This window comes from Balaenoptera physalus (genome assembly GCF_965194825.1).
Source record: "Balaenoptera physalus genome assembly, chromosome: X".
Classification (NCBI taxonomy): domain Eukaryota; kingdom Metazoa; phylum Chordata; class Mammalia; order Artiodactyla; family Balaenopteridae; genus Balaenoptera; species Balaenoptera physalus.
Genome location: NC_138903.1, coordinates 47,976,188 through 47,990,758, shown reverse-complemented (window position 1 = coordinate 47,990,758; position 14,571 = coordinate 47,976,188). Strand labels below are relative to the sequence as shown.

The window sequence follows — 14,571 nt, the reverse complement described above, 5'->3', positions numbered from 1 at the left end:
CAGTTGTTCCCTTCTGGGCTGAGAGACAGAGGTTTCTTGTTTTTTTGGTGGCTGTTGTCTATTTGTTTTTATCTTCGGGGTATACATTCTTGTGACTGAAGAATAAATAAACATTTTCTTTCTTTGCTTCTTATTCCACAGACATGAGCCAGACACAGGAGCTCCAACTTTTTCTTTAATCATCAAAAGTTCCCCTTGACAAATGGGTTGTATAGGAAAAGCTGGTCCTGTATTATATATTCTAACTCATCACCATTGACAAAGCCTCCCTCCTTGACCCCAACTTATTTTTAAATAAAAATTGTATATATTTAAGGTGTACAACATGATGATTTGATATAGCCAGGCTCCTCTGAGCTGCCTTCTCAACTAGACCTCAACCTTGGCCTTATAAGAACTACAACTTTCAGCACAATTCCATCCACTCCCTGCATTAAGAGACTTGAACAAACACCAGCATAGTTTCTGTCACCTCAAAGCCATGTCCCTAGGATGATGACCCCAGCCTCTTTAAAATGCCTGCCTGAGAAAGTTCAAAAGTGCCAAAAGAATTTACTGTTTATTCCAGCCAAAACCTGACTATAGCCCCCTGACCTCCCTTTTCTCAGAACATTTACTTTAGAAAACTTGTGATTGTAAATCCTTTCTCTGTCCTTTTGAGATGTTTCTTCTACAACCCAGGAAAAGCTTTCTCAGAGACCTGGGAGTCACCCCTTGGAAATGTAATCATCAAGAAAGATAGGGCACCTCTCTCTCAGTCTCTATGAAAGGGTAGGAACCTAACTTTGTTAAGTACCAGTTAGCAAACACAGATGCCCTGATCACATTGATCAACCTCCCACCCCAAAAACTTCCCTCAGCACTTTTCCTTTAGCACTCCCCAGCATTTACAAAGCCTTTCGTTTCAGTGGAGTTCAGCTCTGTTCATCTGAAGTCTCTCCCTTACTTCAATAGCCTGAATAAAATAGGTCTGGCCACCTTTAACAAAGGTCCAGCTCTGTTTGTCTCTGATGCTATGAATTGACAAGGTCAAAATTGTACAGGAGGGTTAAGACATGTAATTTTAGGGTAACAGATAAAAGATGAAATGGAAGTAGAACCAAGGATATGAAACTCTATGATTTAGGTGGTCATCTCAACCGATTTTTAATTCAGATACAGTTATTCACACGAGGTTAACATGAAGGCAGGTGAAGAAAGGACAAGGAGAAAACAAGATGAGACTTGGGCACAATGAGAGCATTTGGTTATGGGCTAATGTTTCCAAACTGGGGCTAAACTGAAGGCATCTCAAAGTGTAATGGATAATGCTTTAAGGAATACTGTAACCAGCCATCTAGCACTGACCACAATGTAAAAGAATAAGTGGGGCTCAGGTCTTTTCATGGCTTGAGGAGTCTGCGAAAGGCTGACCCTGACCTAAGTGGATTGGCTTTTGGGGGGTCTAATTATGTCTCATGGTAAAGGTCAAAGCTTGCTGGACCACTTAGACATCCAGAATCCTAAGGATAGAACCCCTGTCTTTGTGCTGTCACTGTTCTCTATAGAAAGAATGATGTCATGAAGTAGAAGTTCTGGTACCAACTGGCAGTCAAGTCTTTAGGATAGTTTGGAGGGTTGAGGAAAGCAGCAACATCTTGAGTCAGACTGGAAGGGTCATCACAGCATCCAAATTTACAAGAAAAAATCATTCCAAGTTCCTACGAAATAGCCTACTCTGATACTACAAAGGTAGGGGCATCTTCTGACTTCTTTTTGACTAGCCAAGGGGGTGTCTTGATGATGAGGTGAAACTACAGAAGCTGCTAAGGCAGCCTCAAACTTTCTACTTTCATATTTTTATTCAGGATACCCAGAAGGGACTTTAACATTTCTCTGTTTCTACATAAATCCAAAGATCTCTTGCCACATACCTCTAAATATCTAGAGGGAAACCCAAAGAGAAATAAGCTAAGATGTGAAAATTAATACTGTTTTATTCACAGAGGCTGGTGGTCATTCTGTACATGAAAAATACAGACCTCCACTGGTAACTAATATGACTAGATTGTTCTGGAAGTCTAGCCTGAAGAGTAATGAGAAGGGAGGTCTTAAGGAGTTGTGAGCTGGACAAAATGTAAACGAAATATGTGTACCCTTCTAGACAGAACAGAAAAAATGTACAGCAGACAGCCTGATGTGCTTTTGATGAGAAGGGCTACTGAGTTTGCCAGCCTGCCCCCCCTTTGCTGAGGTTGCTACGGTTTCAGGCATTATGACCCAACAAACCCTGTTGTCATGTGCCAGGGTCAGAAGCAGTGAGGAGAGCCTGGCTCCCTCAGTCTCATCCAACAGCTGACGGGGTGGCAGTCAGCAGCAGGTGCCCAAGAACTTGGTATTGCCCACTTCCATCTCAAGGGGCACATCTCCCTTCTAGGTGGCACATTTTCAGCCAAAGTCTAAAATAACTTCATTATCAAGGTAATAAGTTCATAAATTTTATTTTTTACAGTTTTTTTTAGGATTTGGACTGAGGCTATATCCAAATCACATGAGGGACCTCTATGCCTCCCCCTCTTTTTCTCTAGGCTAGTGTTCTCTAGCTCTTGAAAAAAAAGAAACTCCCTCTTCTGAGGATGTGGAAAACCTCTTCCTAAAACTTTTTTCAGGGATTTCTAGAGATTTTTGAAGGGAGAGTCCAAGGAGATCTGGGGGAATGAGATGGAGAGGGGTAGGGGGAATAGTAAAGTGTCTAAATGTAGTAGTATCCTGTGAAAGGCTAGCCATCAGAGGATAGTTGTTATTAAAATGTTGAGAGTGAGAGAGGAAGAGAGAGGCAGCAGGAGGGAGGGAGAGAGGAAGGGAGGGAGAGAGGGGGAAGGAGGGAGGGAGGGAGAATGGAGGGAGGGAGGGAGGAAGAGAGAGGGAAGGAAGGGCTGAGGGAGAGAAGGGGAGAGAAGGCAGAAAGAAGGGGGAGGGAGGGAGGGAGCTAGAGGTTAAAGGGGTCTAAATTTTGAAGGAAGTGAAGGGAAAGGAATTCAACTGCCCTCTAATACTTGGCCCAAAAGGTTTCTCTTGTTAAATTTTAAAGATAAATCAAATTCAACCCCAGATACCAAAACAATTCTACTGAGCTCTTAACTGTATCTTCCCAAACGTGTCTTACATAGGGAAAAATCAGTGGCTTCTGCCATTTCCTTTTTACTTTTAGCTCCAGGCTGGGGTGGGAGGTGGCAGGGGGGTTGAAGGAAGTTGGCAGAGATTATTCTCTCTTTCAAATAAACTTTGTCCTATGGGATCAGGGTCTGGTCTTCCCGCAGACATTTGTCTCTTAGTTATACTTATGGCTATTAGACTGAGTGTTCCCAGTATTCAGAAACTTGTTCTATATGTTGTTTTAATAAAAAGAATTATTCACTTTACTGGTATTGACCTTAGTCTTTTCTAGGGGCCCTATGTGGTAAGTAATTTCACTTTCTTTAATGTAATGAGAAAGACTCGGATTAGACTAGGTTTAGCTAAAATTCAGTTAAAGGGGATGAGGTGAGCTTGACTCTTTGAAGGTACCCAAGAGTGGATAAAGAAAAGAGGATACAGGTGAGATTTAGTTAATGGGGTTGGGGAGAAGTAAATCACTAAATTTAACCCCACAGTCTCTAGACCTCCTTTTAAATTTACTCCCCAGCCTGTCATTTTTCCTGACTGGCATTTCCCCAAGTCAATATGATACTCCCATGGTTCCAAATACCTGGTGTGGGGAATCTAAATTAAAGACGACTATGGATTGAGCTAAAAGATAATGATCTTGATCATCAGGTTCAAACATTTCAGAGTGTCCTTCCCCCATGGCTTACCCGACCAGTTCCTAGCCTAAACCTATATGAAACAGAGATGGGTTTCAGAAACCCCTTCAGGGATTCTTATTCAAACTGATTCAGTTTCTAAAAGTCATATATAAGACTTTCAGATTTATTTTCTTTCTCTTTCCAGATGTCTGATAATAATATTGACTGGTTACATAGCCACAAGAGCATGTGCAAGGTAGATCTCTACAGCCCAACAGGACAGCAAGATCAGGACCAGAAAGTGGTAATATACAAAATGACTCCTACCAAGAAAGGCTTGGCATTTGGGTATAGATATTCTGGAGCCCAGGATAGACTAATGGATACTGATACTGTGATTTCTCTAAGGAATCAAGCTCAGTAAGGTCTGTGGGGGACCAATATGCTCATACATCACACAGGGACAATTCAAGGGAGGGGCAAGATGAGGAGTGATGTGAAGGAGCTGAGGAGGGGAGGCTGGTGGGGGAGACTGAGGGGAGCCAGGGGTGGTGGTTGCCTAGTTACCAGACTCTATTATCTCACACCTCTGAAGTCATAATAATGTCGCCTAGCTACCAGTAAGCTACCCTAAAGCTGGACTCCTTCAGGAGGGCAAAATATGTATTTTTCCTAATGAATAACAATATAAAGCACCTATTAAACACAGAAATGTTTATCCATGTACCACTTAAAATCTTCTATGTCATCAATAGTAAAAACACCACATTTTGGCAACATTAATGTAGTAGAAAGTGCTCCAAACTGGGAGCCAGGGGAATTGAGTTCTAATACAAGTTCCACTTTTGAGTCTGTGTCAGTTGGGCAAGCCATCTCTCTTCTCAGTTTTCTCAGTAAATGTGGATATTGTATTTTGGGCCTCTTTCTCTCTCACAGGTAGGTGTTCTCATTTAGGAAGCATAGTAACATTAAGATTCTGTCTGCCTAGAAGTTGAGATACAGATGTAGAGAACAAACGTATGGACACCAAGGGGGGAAAGCCGCGGGGGGGTGGGGATGGTGGTGTGCTGAATTGGGTGATTGGGATTGACATGTATACACTGATGTGTATAAAATTGATGACTAATAAGAACCTGCTGTATAAAATAAATAAATAAAATAAAATTTAAAAATTAAAAAAAGGTTCTGTCTGCCTAATAAAAATCATTTGTCTATGGTTTATTGAGTACTTAACTATGTCTAGGCACTGTACTAAAGCTTTACATGCACTATCTCAATCAATCCTCACAAGAACCCGATAAGGTAGGTGCTACTGTCATCTCACAGAGAAATTAAGGCCTTTTCTCTAGAATTTTTCTAAATTCACCATCTTAATTTGATGCAGATATGCTTTGTTGATGTGTCCACCCTCAACATGGAAGATAAAGATTCTAAGGTGGGTACTCTCTGCTTCCCTCAGAGTTGGAATGGGTGGGAAGATGCTGAGAAGGGTTATCAGTTTCAGCATGAGGAAAGGGAAAGGTTGTGGTAGAGGGTGGAAAGGTGACGGGGACTCAGGTGGGAAGTCATCATTCTCATGAGCCCATGATCCCTGGTTCGGAATTTACTGTCATTCTTGATACCAAATCTCATTTTATAAGCCACTTAGGTTGCTGGTAGGGCTAAAAGAGTGAAAGCATGGAAGACAGCATGTCAGAAAAGTTGGGGGGGGGGAACCCTTTCCAAAAGGTTGATGTTTAATGGAATATGGTTCCTGAGACTGATGGCTTTGTGAATACCTTCAGTGGGGTGGGAGGGAGTAGTAATTTGTAGAGGGAGCTTTATCTCATTCTTCAAAGACTAGCTAGCCTTACAAGCCTACTTTTCCTTCAGAAAGAAAGGGGATAATAGGAGACATGGCATTCATGCTTTGAAGTAGTAGCCTAGCGGGTCAGCTTGGAGAAGTCTCAAAAAGCAACTTCTCACAAGAATCTTGCCCTTTAATTCCATAGGATGCTGCTGGTTCCAATTCAAGAGGTGACTTAAACCTGGAGAGTCTGGAAGAAGAAGAAATTATTGTGATCAAGGATACTGAGAAGCAAGACTCACCTAAGGTATAGACTTAGCCTCTGAGCCTACCCTTTCTCATTCCCAGAGCCCAATGCTGAATCTGAGGACTCTGGTTCAGAGATAGTAAGAGAACTATTGTCAAACAGACCCAAAATTTAAATATTATGATATCCTAGAGAACACAGACCTAAGCTCACAGTCACAGTAAGTTCAATGCTCAGGTAGCTCACAATGACACTATCACAGAGGCTCAGAATGCCCTCTCTTAATTTCAGGTACCTACTGCAAAAAATCTTGCTATGCTTATCTTAACAAAGATATGGGCTTATAAGCAAGATCCTTTGCAATGTTCTTTGCTGGCTTGTAATGGACTTGTGTGCCCCACATTGCCCAGTGTCCAACAATGAAGAAAGAGGATATGAAGAAGAGCGAATCCACAGCAACCAAAAACTGTAGTTGCCCTACCCTGTTGTCTAAGAGATTACCCAGGCTGTTGGGTAGCATAAAGTTCAAAGCAATTACGCTTGCACACCACTGTCAGATATGGAATCCTTTTGTTTTTGTTTAAATATCCCAAATTACACCTGGCAGGCTGGTTTGGGGTAGGCATTAGAGCACATGACAAGTCACTCTCACAGTTCTAGAAGCCTGGAGTAGCTGATATTGGAACAGGATATTTGGCTTCAGTGCAAAGGAGTCAAATATTTCTTGTTCTGTGTTCCTAAGCTCATATTACAACCAGAAACATCATTTCTGACACCAGATGCCTTTGGAGTCATGAGAGTGGCCCCTGAGGAAGGGAAAACCAGTTACAAAATATTCTCCAAAGAGTCTTGGGTTCAGTTGGGGGTGGCCAACTCCATTTTGGGGTCTTAATAAAAGGATATACCTGGTGTTTGGGCTTTTTTTGGTTTTTTGTTTTTTGAATTTTTTGAATTTTATTTATTTTTTTATACAGCAGGTTCCTATTAGTCATCCATTTTATACACATCAGTGTATACAGGTCAATCACAATCTCCCAATTCATCACACCACCACCCCCATCCCCTGCCGCTTTCCCCCGTTGGTGTCCATACATTTGTTCTCTACATCTGTGTCTCACTTTCTGCCCTGCAAACCGGTTCATCTATACCATTTTTCTAGGTTCCACATACATGCTTTAATACACGATATTTGTTTTTCTCTTTCTGACTTACTTCACTCTGTATGACAGTCTCTAGATCCATCCACGTCTCTACAAATGACCCAATTTCATTCCTTTTTATGGTTGAGTAATATTCCATTGTATATATGTACCACATCTTCTTTATCCATTCGTCTGTTGATGGGCATTTAGGTTGCTTCCATGACCTGGCTATTGTAAATAGAGCTGCAATGAACATTGGGGTGCATTTGTCTTTTTGAATTATGGTTTTCTCTGGGTATATGCCCAGTAGTGGGATTGCTGGGTCATATGGTAATTCTATTCTTAGTTTTTGAAAGAACCTCCATACTATTCTCCATAGTGGCTGTATCAATTTATATTCCCACCAACAGTGCAAGAGGGTTCCCTTTTCTCCACACCCTCTCCAGCATTTGTTCTTTGTAGATTTTCTGATGATGCCTATTCTAACTGGTCTGAGGTGATACCTCATTGTAGTTTTGATTTGCATTTCTTTAATAATTAGTGATGTTGAGCAGCTTTTCATGTGCTTATGGCCACTTGTATGTCTTCTTTGGAGAAATATCTATTTAGCTCTTCTGCCCATTTTTTGATTGGGCTGTTTGTTTTTTAAACATTGAGCTGCATGAGCTGTTTATATACTTTGGAGATTAATCCTTTGTCCGTTGATTCGTTTGCAAATATTTTCTCCCATTCTGAGGGTTGTCTTTTCGTCTTGTTTATGGTTTCCTTTGCTGTGCAAAAGCTTTGAAGTTTCATTAGGTCCCATTTGTTTATTTTTGTTTTCATTTCCATTACTCTAAGAGGAGGATCAAAAAAGGTCTTGCTGTGATTTATGTCAAAGAGTGTTCTTCCTATGTTTTCCTTTAAGAGTTTTATAGTGTCCAGTCTTACATTTAGGTCTCTAATCCATTTTGAGTTTATTTTTGTATATGGTGTTAGGGAGTGTTCTAATTTCATTCTTTTACATGTAGCTGTCCAGTTTTCCCAGCACCACTTATTGAGGAGACTGTCTTTTCTCCATTGTATATCCTTGCCTCCTTTGTCATAGATTAGTTGACCATAGGTGCGTGGGTTTATCTCTGAGCTTTCTATCTTGTTCCATTGATCTATATTTCTGTTTTTGTGCCAGTACCATGTTGTCTTGATTACTGTAGCTTTGTAGTATAGTCTGAAGCCAGGGAGTCTGATTCCTGAAGCTCCGCTTTTTTCCCTCAAGACTGCTTTGGCTATTCGGGGTCCTTTGTGTCTCCATACAAATTTTAAGATTTTTTGTTCTAGTTCTGTAAAAAAATGTCATTGGTAATTTGACAGGGATTGCACTGAATCTGTAGATTGCTTTGCGTAGTAGAGTCATGTTCACAATATTGATTCTTCCAATCCAAGAACATGGTATATCTCTCCATCTGTTGGTATCATCTTTGATTTCTTTCATCAGTGTCTTATAGTTTTCTGCATACAGGTCTTTTGTCTCCCTAGGTAGGTTTCTTCCTAGACATTTTATTCTTTTTGTTGCAATGGTAAATGGGAGTGTTTCCTTAATTTCTCTTTCAGATTTTACATCATTAGTATATAGGAATGCAAAAGATTTCTGTGCATTAATTTTGTATCCTGCAACTTTACCAAATTCATTGATTAGCTCTAGTAGTTCTCTGGTGGCATCTTTAGGATTCTCTATGTATAGTATCATGTCATCTGCAAACAGTGACCGTTTTACTTCTTCTTTTCCAACTTGTATTACTTTTATTTCTTTTTCATCTCTGATTGCTGTGGCTAGGACTTCCAAAACTATGTTGAATAATAGAGGTGAGAGTGGACATCCTTGTCTTGTTCCTGATCTTAGAGGAAATGCAGTTTTTCACCAGTGAGAATGATGTTTGCTGTGGGTTTGTCATACATGGCCTTTATTATGTTGAGGTAGGTTCCCTCTATGCCCACTTTCTGGAGAGTTTTCATCGTAAATGGGTGCTGAATTTTGTCAAAAGCTTTTTCTGCATCTATTGAGATAATCATATGGTTTTTATTCTTCAACTTGTTAATACGGTTTATCACATTGATTGATTTGCGTATGTTGAAGAATCCTTGCATCCCTGGGATAAATCCCACTTGATCATGGTGTATGATCCTTTAGTATGCTGTTGGATTCTGTTTGCTAGTATTTTGGTGAGGATTTTTGCATCTACATTCATCAGTGGCATTGGTCTGTAATTTTCTTTTTTTGTAGTATCTTTGTCTGGTTTTGGTATCAGGGTGATGGTGGCCTCATAAAATGAGTTCGGGAGTGTTCTTTCATCTGCAATTTTTTGGAAGAGTTTGAGAAGGATGGGTGTTAACTCTTCTCTAAATGTTTGATAGAATTCACCTGTGAAGCCATCTGGTCCTGGACTTCTGTTTGTTGGAAGATTTTCAATCACACTTTCAATTTCATCAATTGTGATTGGTCTGTTCATATTTTCTATTTCTTCGTGGTTCAGTTTTGGAAGGTTATAACTTTCTAAGAATTTGTCCATTTCTTCCAGATTGTCCATTTTATTGGCATAGAGTTGCTTGTAGTAGTCTCTCAGGATGTTTTGTGTTTCTGCAGTGTCTGTTGTAACTTCTCCTTTTTCATTTCTAATTTTATTGATTTGAGTCCTCTCCCTCTTTTTCTTGATGACTCTTGCTAATGGTTTATCAATTTTGTTTATCTTCTCAAAGAACCAGCTTTTAGTTTTATTGATCTTTGTTATTGTTTTCTTTGTTTCTATTTCACTAATTTCTGCTCTGATCTTTATGATTTCTTTCCTTCTGCTAACTTTGGGTTTTGTTTGTTCTTCTTTCTCTAGTTCCTTTAGGTGTAAGGTTAGATTGTTTATTTGAGATTTTTCTTAATTGTTTAGCTAGGCTTGTATAGCTATAAATTTCCCTCTTAGAACTGCTTTTGCTGCATCCCATAGGTTTTGGATTGTCGTGTTTTCTTTGTCATTTGTCTCTCGGTATTTTTTTATTTCCTCTTTGATTTCTTCAGTGATCCCTTGGTTATTTAGTAACATATTGTTTAGCCTCCATGTATTTGTGTTTTTTATTTTATTTTTTCCCTGTAATTCATTTCTAATCTCATAGCGTTGTGGTCAGAAAAGGTGCTTGATGTGAGTTCAATTTTCTTAAATTTATTGAGGCTTGATTTGTGACCCAAGATGTGATCTATCCTGGAAAATGTTCCATGAGCACTTGAGAAGAAAGTGTAATCTGCTGTTTTTGGATGGAATGTCCTATAAATATCAATTAAATCTATCTGGTCTATTGTGTCATTTAAACCTTCTGTTTCCTTATTAATTTTCTGTTTGGAAGATCTGTCTATTGGTGTAAGTGAGGTGTTAAAGTCCCCCACTATTATTGTGTTACTGTCGATTTCCTCTTTTATAGCTGCTAGCAGTTGCCTTATGTATTGAGGTGCTCCTATGTTGGGTGCAAAAATATTTATAATTGGTATATCTTCTTCTTGGATTGATCCCTTGATCATTATGTAGTGTCCTTCCTTGTCTCTTGTAACATTAAAGTCTATTTTATCTGATACGAGTATTGCTACTACAGCTTTCTTTTGATTTCCATTTGCATGGAATATCTTTTTCCATCCCCTCACTTTCAGTCTGTATGTGTCCCTAGGTCTGAAGTGGGTCTCTTGTAGACAGCATATATATGGGTCTTGTTTTTGTATCCATTCAGCAAGCCTGTGTCTTTTGGTTGGAGCATTTAACCCATTCACGTTTAAGGTAATTATCGATATGTATGTTCCTATTGCCATTTTCTTAATTGTTTTGGGTTTGTTTTTGTAGGTCCTTTTCTTCTCTTGTGTTTCCCACTTAGAGCAGTTCCTTTAGCATTTGTTGTAGAGCTGGTTTGGTGGTGCTGAATTCTCTTAGCTTTTGCTTGTCTGTAAAGCTTTTGATTTCTCCATCATATCTGAATGAGATCCTTGCCGGGTAGAGTAATCTTGGTTGTAGGTTCTTCCCTTTCATCACTTTAAGTATATCACGCCACTCCCTTCTGGCTTGTAGTGTTTCTGCTGAGAAATCAGCTGTTAACCTTATGGGAGTCCCCTTGTCTGTTTTCGCTTTTCCCTTGCTGCCTTCAACAATTTTTCTTTGTTTTTAATTTTTCTAATTTGATTACTATGTGTCTCGGCATGTTTCTCCTTGGGTTTATCCTGTATGGGACTCTCTGTGCTTCCTGGACTTGGGTGGCTTTTTCCTTTCCCATGTTAGGGAAGTTTTCGACTATAATCTCTTCAAATATTTTCTCGGGTCCTTTCTCTCTCTCTCCTCTTTCTGGGACCCCTGTAATGTGAATGTTGTTGCATTTAATGTTGTCCCAGAGGTCTCTTAGGCTGTCTTCATTTCTTTTCATTCTTTTTTCTTTATTCTGTTCCTCAGCAGTGAATTCCACCATTCTGTCTTCCAGGTCACTTATCCGTTCTTTTGCCTCAGTTATTCTGCTATTGATTCCTTCTAGTGTATTTTTCATTTCAGTTATTGTATTGTTCATCTCTGTTTGTTTGTTCTTTAATTCTTCTAGGTTTGTTAGACATTTCTTGCATCTTTTTGATCTTTGCCTCCATTCTTTTTCCGAGGTCCTGGATCATCTTCACTATCATTATTCTGAATTCTTTTTCTGGAAGGTTGCCTATCTCCACTTCATTTAGTTGTTTTTCTGGGATTTTATCTTGTTCCTTCATCTGGTACATAGCCCTCTGCCTTTTCATCTTGTCTCTCTTTCTGTGAATGTGGTTTTTGTTCCACAGGCTGCAGGATTGTAGTTCTTCTTGCTTCTGCTGTCTGCCCGCTGGTGGATGAGGCTATCTAAGAGGCTTGTGCAAGTTTCCTGATGGGAGGGACTGGTGGTGGGTAGACCCGGCTGTTGCTCTGGTGGGCAGAGCTCAGTAAAACTCTAATCTGCTTGAATGCTGATGGGTGGGGCTGGGTTCCCTCCCTGTTGGTTGTTTGGCCTGAGGCGACCCAACACTGGAGCCTACCCGGGCTCTTTGTTGGGGCTAATGGCGAACTCTGGGAGGGCTCACGCCAAGGAGTACTTCCCAGAACTTTTGCTGCCAGTGTCCTTGTCCTCACGGTGAGACAGAGCCACCCCCCGCCTCTGCAGGAAACCCTCCAACACTAGCAGGTAGGTCTGGTTCAGTCTCCCATGGGGTCACTGCTCCTTCCTTGTTCCCTATGCGCACACTACTTTGTGTGTGCCCTCCAAGAGTGGCGTCTCTGTTTCCCCCAGTCCTGTCGAAGTCCTGCAATCAAATCCCACTAGCCTTCAAAGTCTGATTCTCTAGGAATTCCTCCTCCCATTGCGGACCTGCAGGTTCGGGAGGCTGACATGGGGCTCAGAACCTTCACTCCAGTGGGTGGACTTCTGTGGTATAAGTGTTCTCCAGTTTGTGAGTCACCCACCCAGCAGTTATGGGATTTGATTTTATTGTGATTGTGCCCCTCCTACCATCTCATTGTGGCTTCTCCTTTGTCTTTGGATGTGGGGTATCTTTTTGGTGAGTTCCAGTGTCTTCCTGTCGATGATTGTTCAGCAGTTAGTTGTGATTCTGGTGTTCTCGCAAGAGAGATTGAGAGCACGTCCTTCTACTCTGCCATCTTGAACCAGTCTCTGGTGTTTGTTTTTAAAAGAGGAGCCCATATTTACTACACACAATGCAGGTCTCCTTGATTTTAACTTAAGCCCATTTGCAAAAAGTGGACCTTATTATGACCTCACGTTTCCAGGAATTCATGGTGATGAAGCAATGAATGGAGCAAAGAGGGCAATGGTACTTAGTGCTGTGTGGATGTGTACACAATATGTATACACATATCCAAACATGGGCATACACAGTCACAAGTATAGATATACACATATACGTTTACACAAAGTGACACACACATAGATATATACATGTATATACATTAACAAAAAATAATTTATAAAATAATTTATAATAATTTGTAGCCAGGCCACACACATGCCTGGCTACATGTGACACTGACAAACACACACAAGCATTGAAATAACAAACTTATGTATAGTGATCTAGTCATAACAATGACTTACACACATATGCAAAGATATACAATTATACAGAGTCAGACACACTAATGTGCCCACATGTGATACACATAAACATTTATATATACATCCAAGCACACTATGCATAAACACACACTCACATTGATACACACAAGCCTTGATCAAAACAGACCATGCAGACTCAGGTACAGGCATACTCACTTATAAATATACCTCATGTTGATACACACACATACAAACTTAAACAAAGTGACACATTAACTAACGTACATGTTTGTGTACACTGATACACATATTGACACAAACGCAGTGACATCCCCACTCATGTACTCACAGACACACTCAAATGCCAGTGTGTATTCAACACTGACATACATCAATCATTGACATAGTATATAAATATAACATAAACTGATACCTAATATATCGATATACACAGTCATTATACAATCACCTATTTATACATATTCATTTTTAACATACATATTTATTAATATATTATACATTAATTATATATTAATATATTGATGAGTATGTATGCTAATACCTGAATGTATGCTTCAACATAAATACGTTTATAGCTGCATGATACATGCTACTGGATTTATATCATAAACACATATGCAGCTCTCTCAACTCGACACTTGCTTATTTTCATATTCAGAGACACACTGATATACACACTCATATTTTTACATTCACACACATGTACAAAATATACATACTAACATGCACATGCTGGCCTATACAGTTGACATATACAATGGGTATGATGTCAGCACATTATGACACATGCTTACACACGGTGACATCACACATGTGCATTGACATACACATATGCACACACATACACACAGGCACATTTTCACACACTAACAGTACAGACTGACACATGTTCGCACTCATGAATTGATATATTGATGTGCATATACACACACGACAGAGACACTGACATATTTTTGACATGTATTGAAATAAGCACACATACTCAGATGAAGCTGACAAACATATTGATAACACTTGTATATAGTTAAGTGTACAAATGTATCTACTCTGAGCTTTTGTTGCTGCCACTTGTGCTTGAACGTGTATTAATGGATATAATTGTGTGTTACGCGCCCATGCAAATACTAAAGGCCAAATCCCTAATCTGTGCAACTTAGAAGATATATCTTCTAAATACAATAGGGGAAAGAAGTAGCCTACCTAAAGTCTTATGGATAGGTCTTCTTTTTTTAGATGGAGATGTCAGTGTGCCTTTTCAAACGAGCTCCTTCTAATCCTGGAAGTGTCCTCAAGCGTCTACTCAGTGATCTTCAGAAGTACACCTTGTGTTTCCAACATGCACTTAGCCCCTCATCCTCCAGCTGTAGACATAAACTAGGAGACACAGAGGGCAAATGTCACAAACTGCCCGCTGGGAACTGCTACAGATTCTATGCCGATAAACTGAAAATGGATTATGTGGCCAAAGGACCTCAAGGCCAACATCTGGAAATGACAGCGTCCAAAAACACCAGCAATAACCAGAGTCCT

General features: G+C 39.9%; 1 protein-coding gene across 1 annotated transcript in view; it reads left to right on the top strand.

Annotated features, from left to right (window-relative positions):
• Nucleotides 1-2,974: 2,974 nt before the first annotated feature.
• The window catches only part of LOC309652154 (A-kinase anchor protein 4-like), a gene marked incomplete at its 3' end in the record, with an annotated part of 18,450 nt that continues 6,853 nt past the window's right edge, over nt 2,975-14,571 (top strand). Inside the window, exons 1-4 of the mRNA XM_082445675.1 lie at nt 2,975-4,068; nt 5,149-5,199; nt 5,756-5,857; nt 14,275-14,566. Of these exons, the coding sequence (XP_082301801.1) occupies nt 3,970-4,068; nt 5,149-5,199; nt 5,756-5,857; nt 14,275-14,566 (544 nt within the window). The 5' untranslated portion in view covers nt 2,975-3,969. The remainder of the gene's footprint in view (nt 4,069-5,148; nt 5,200-5,755; nt 5,858-14,274; nt 14,567-14,571) is intronic.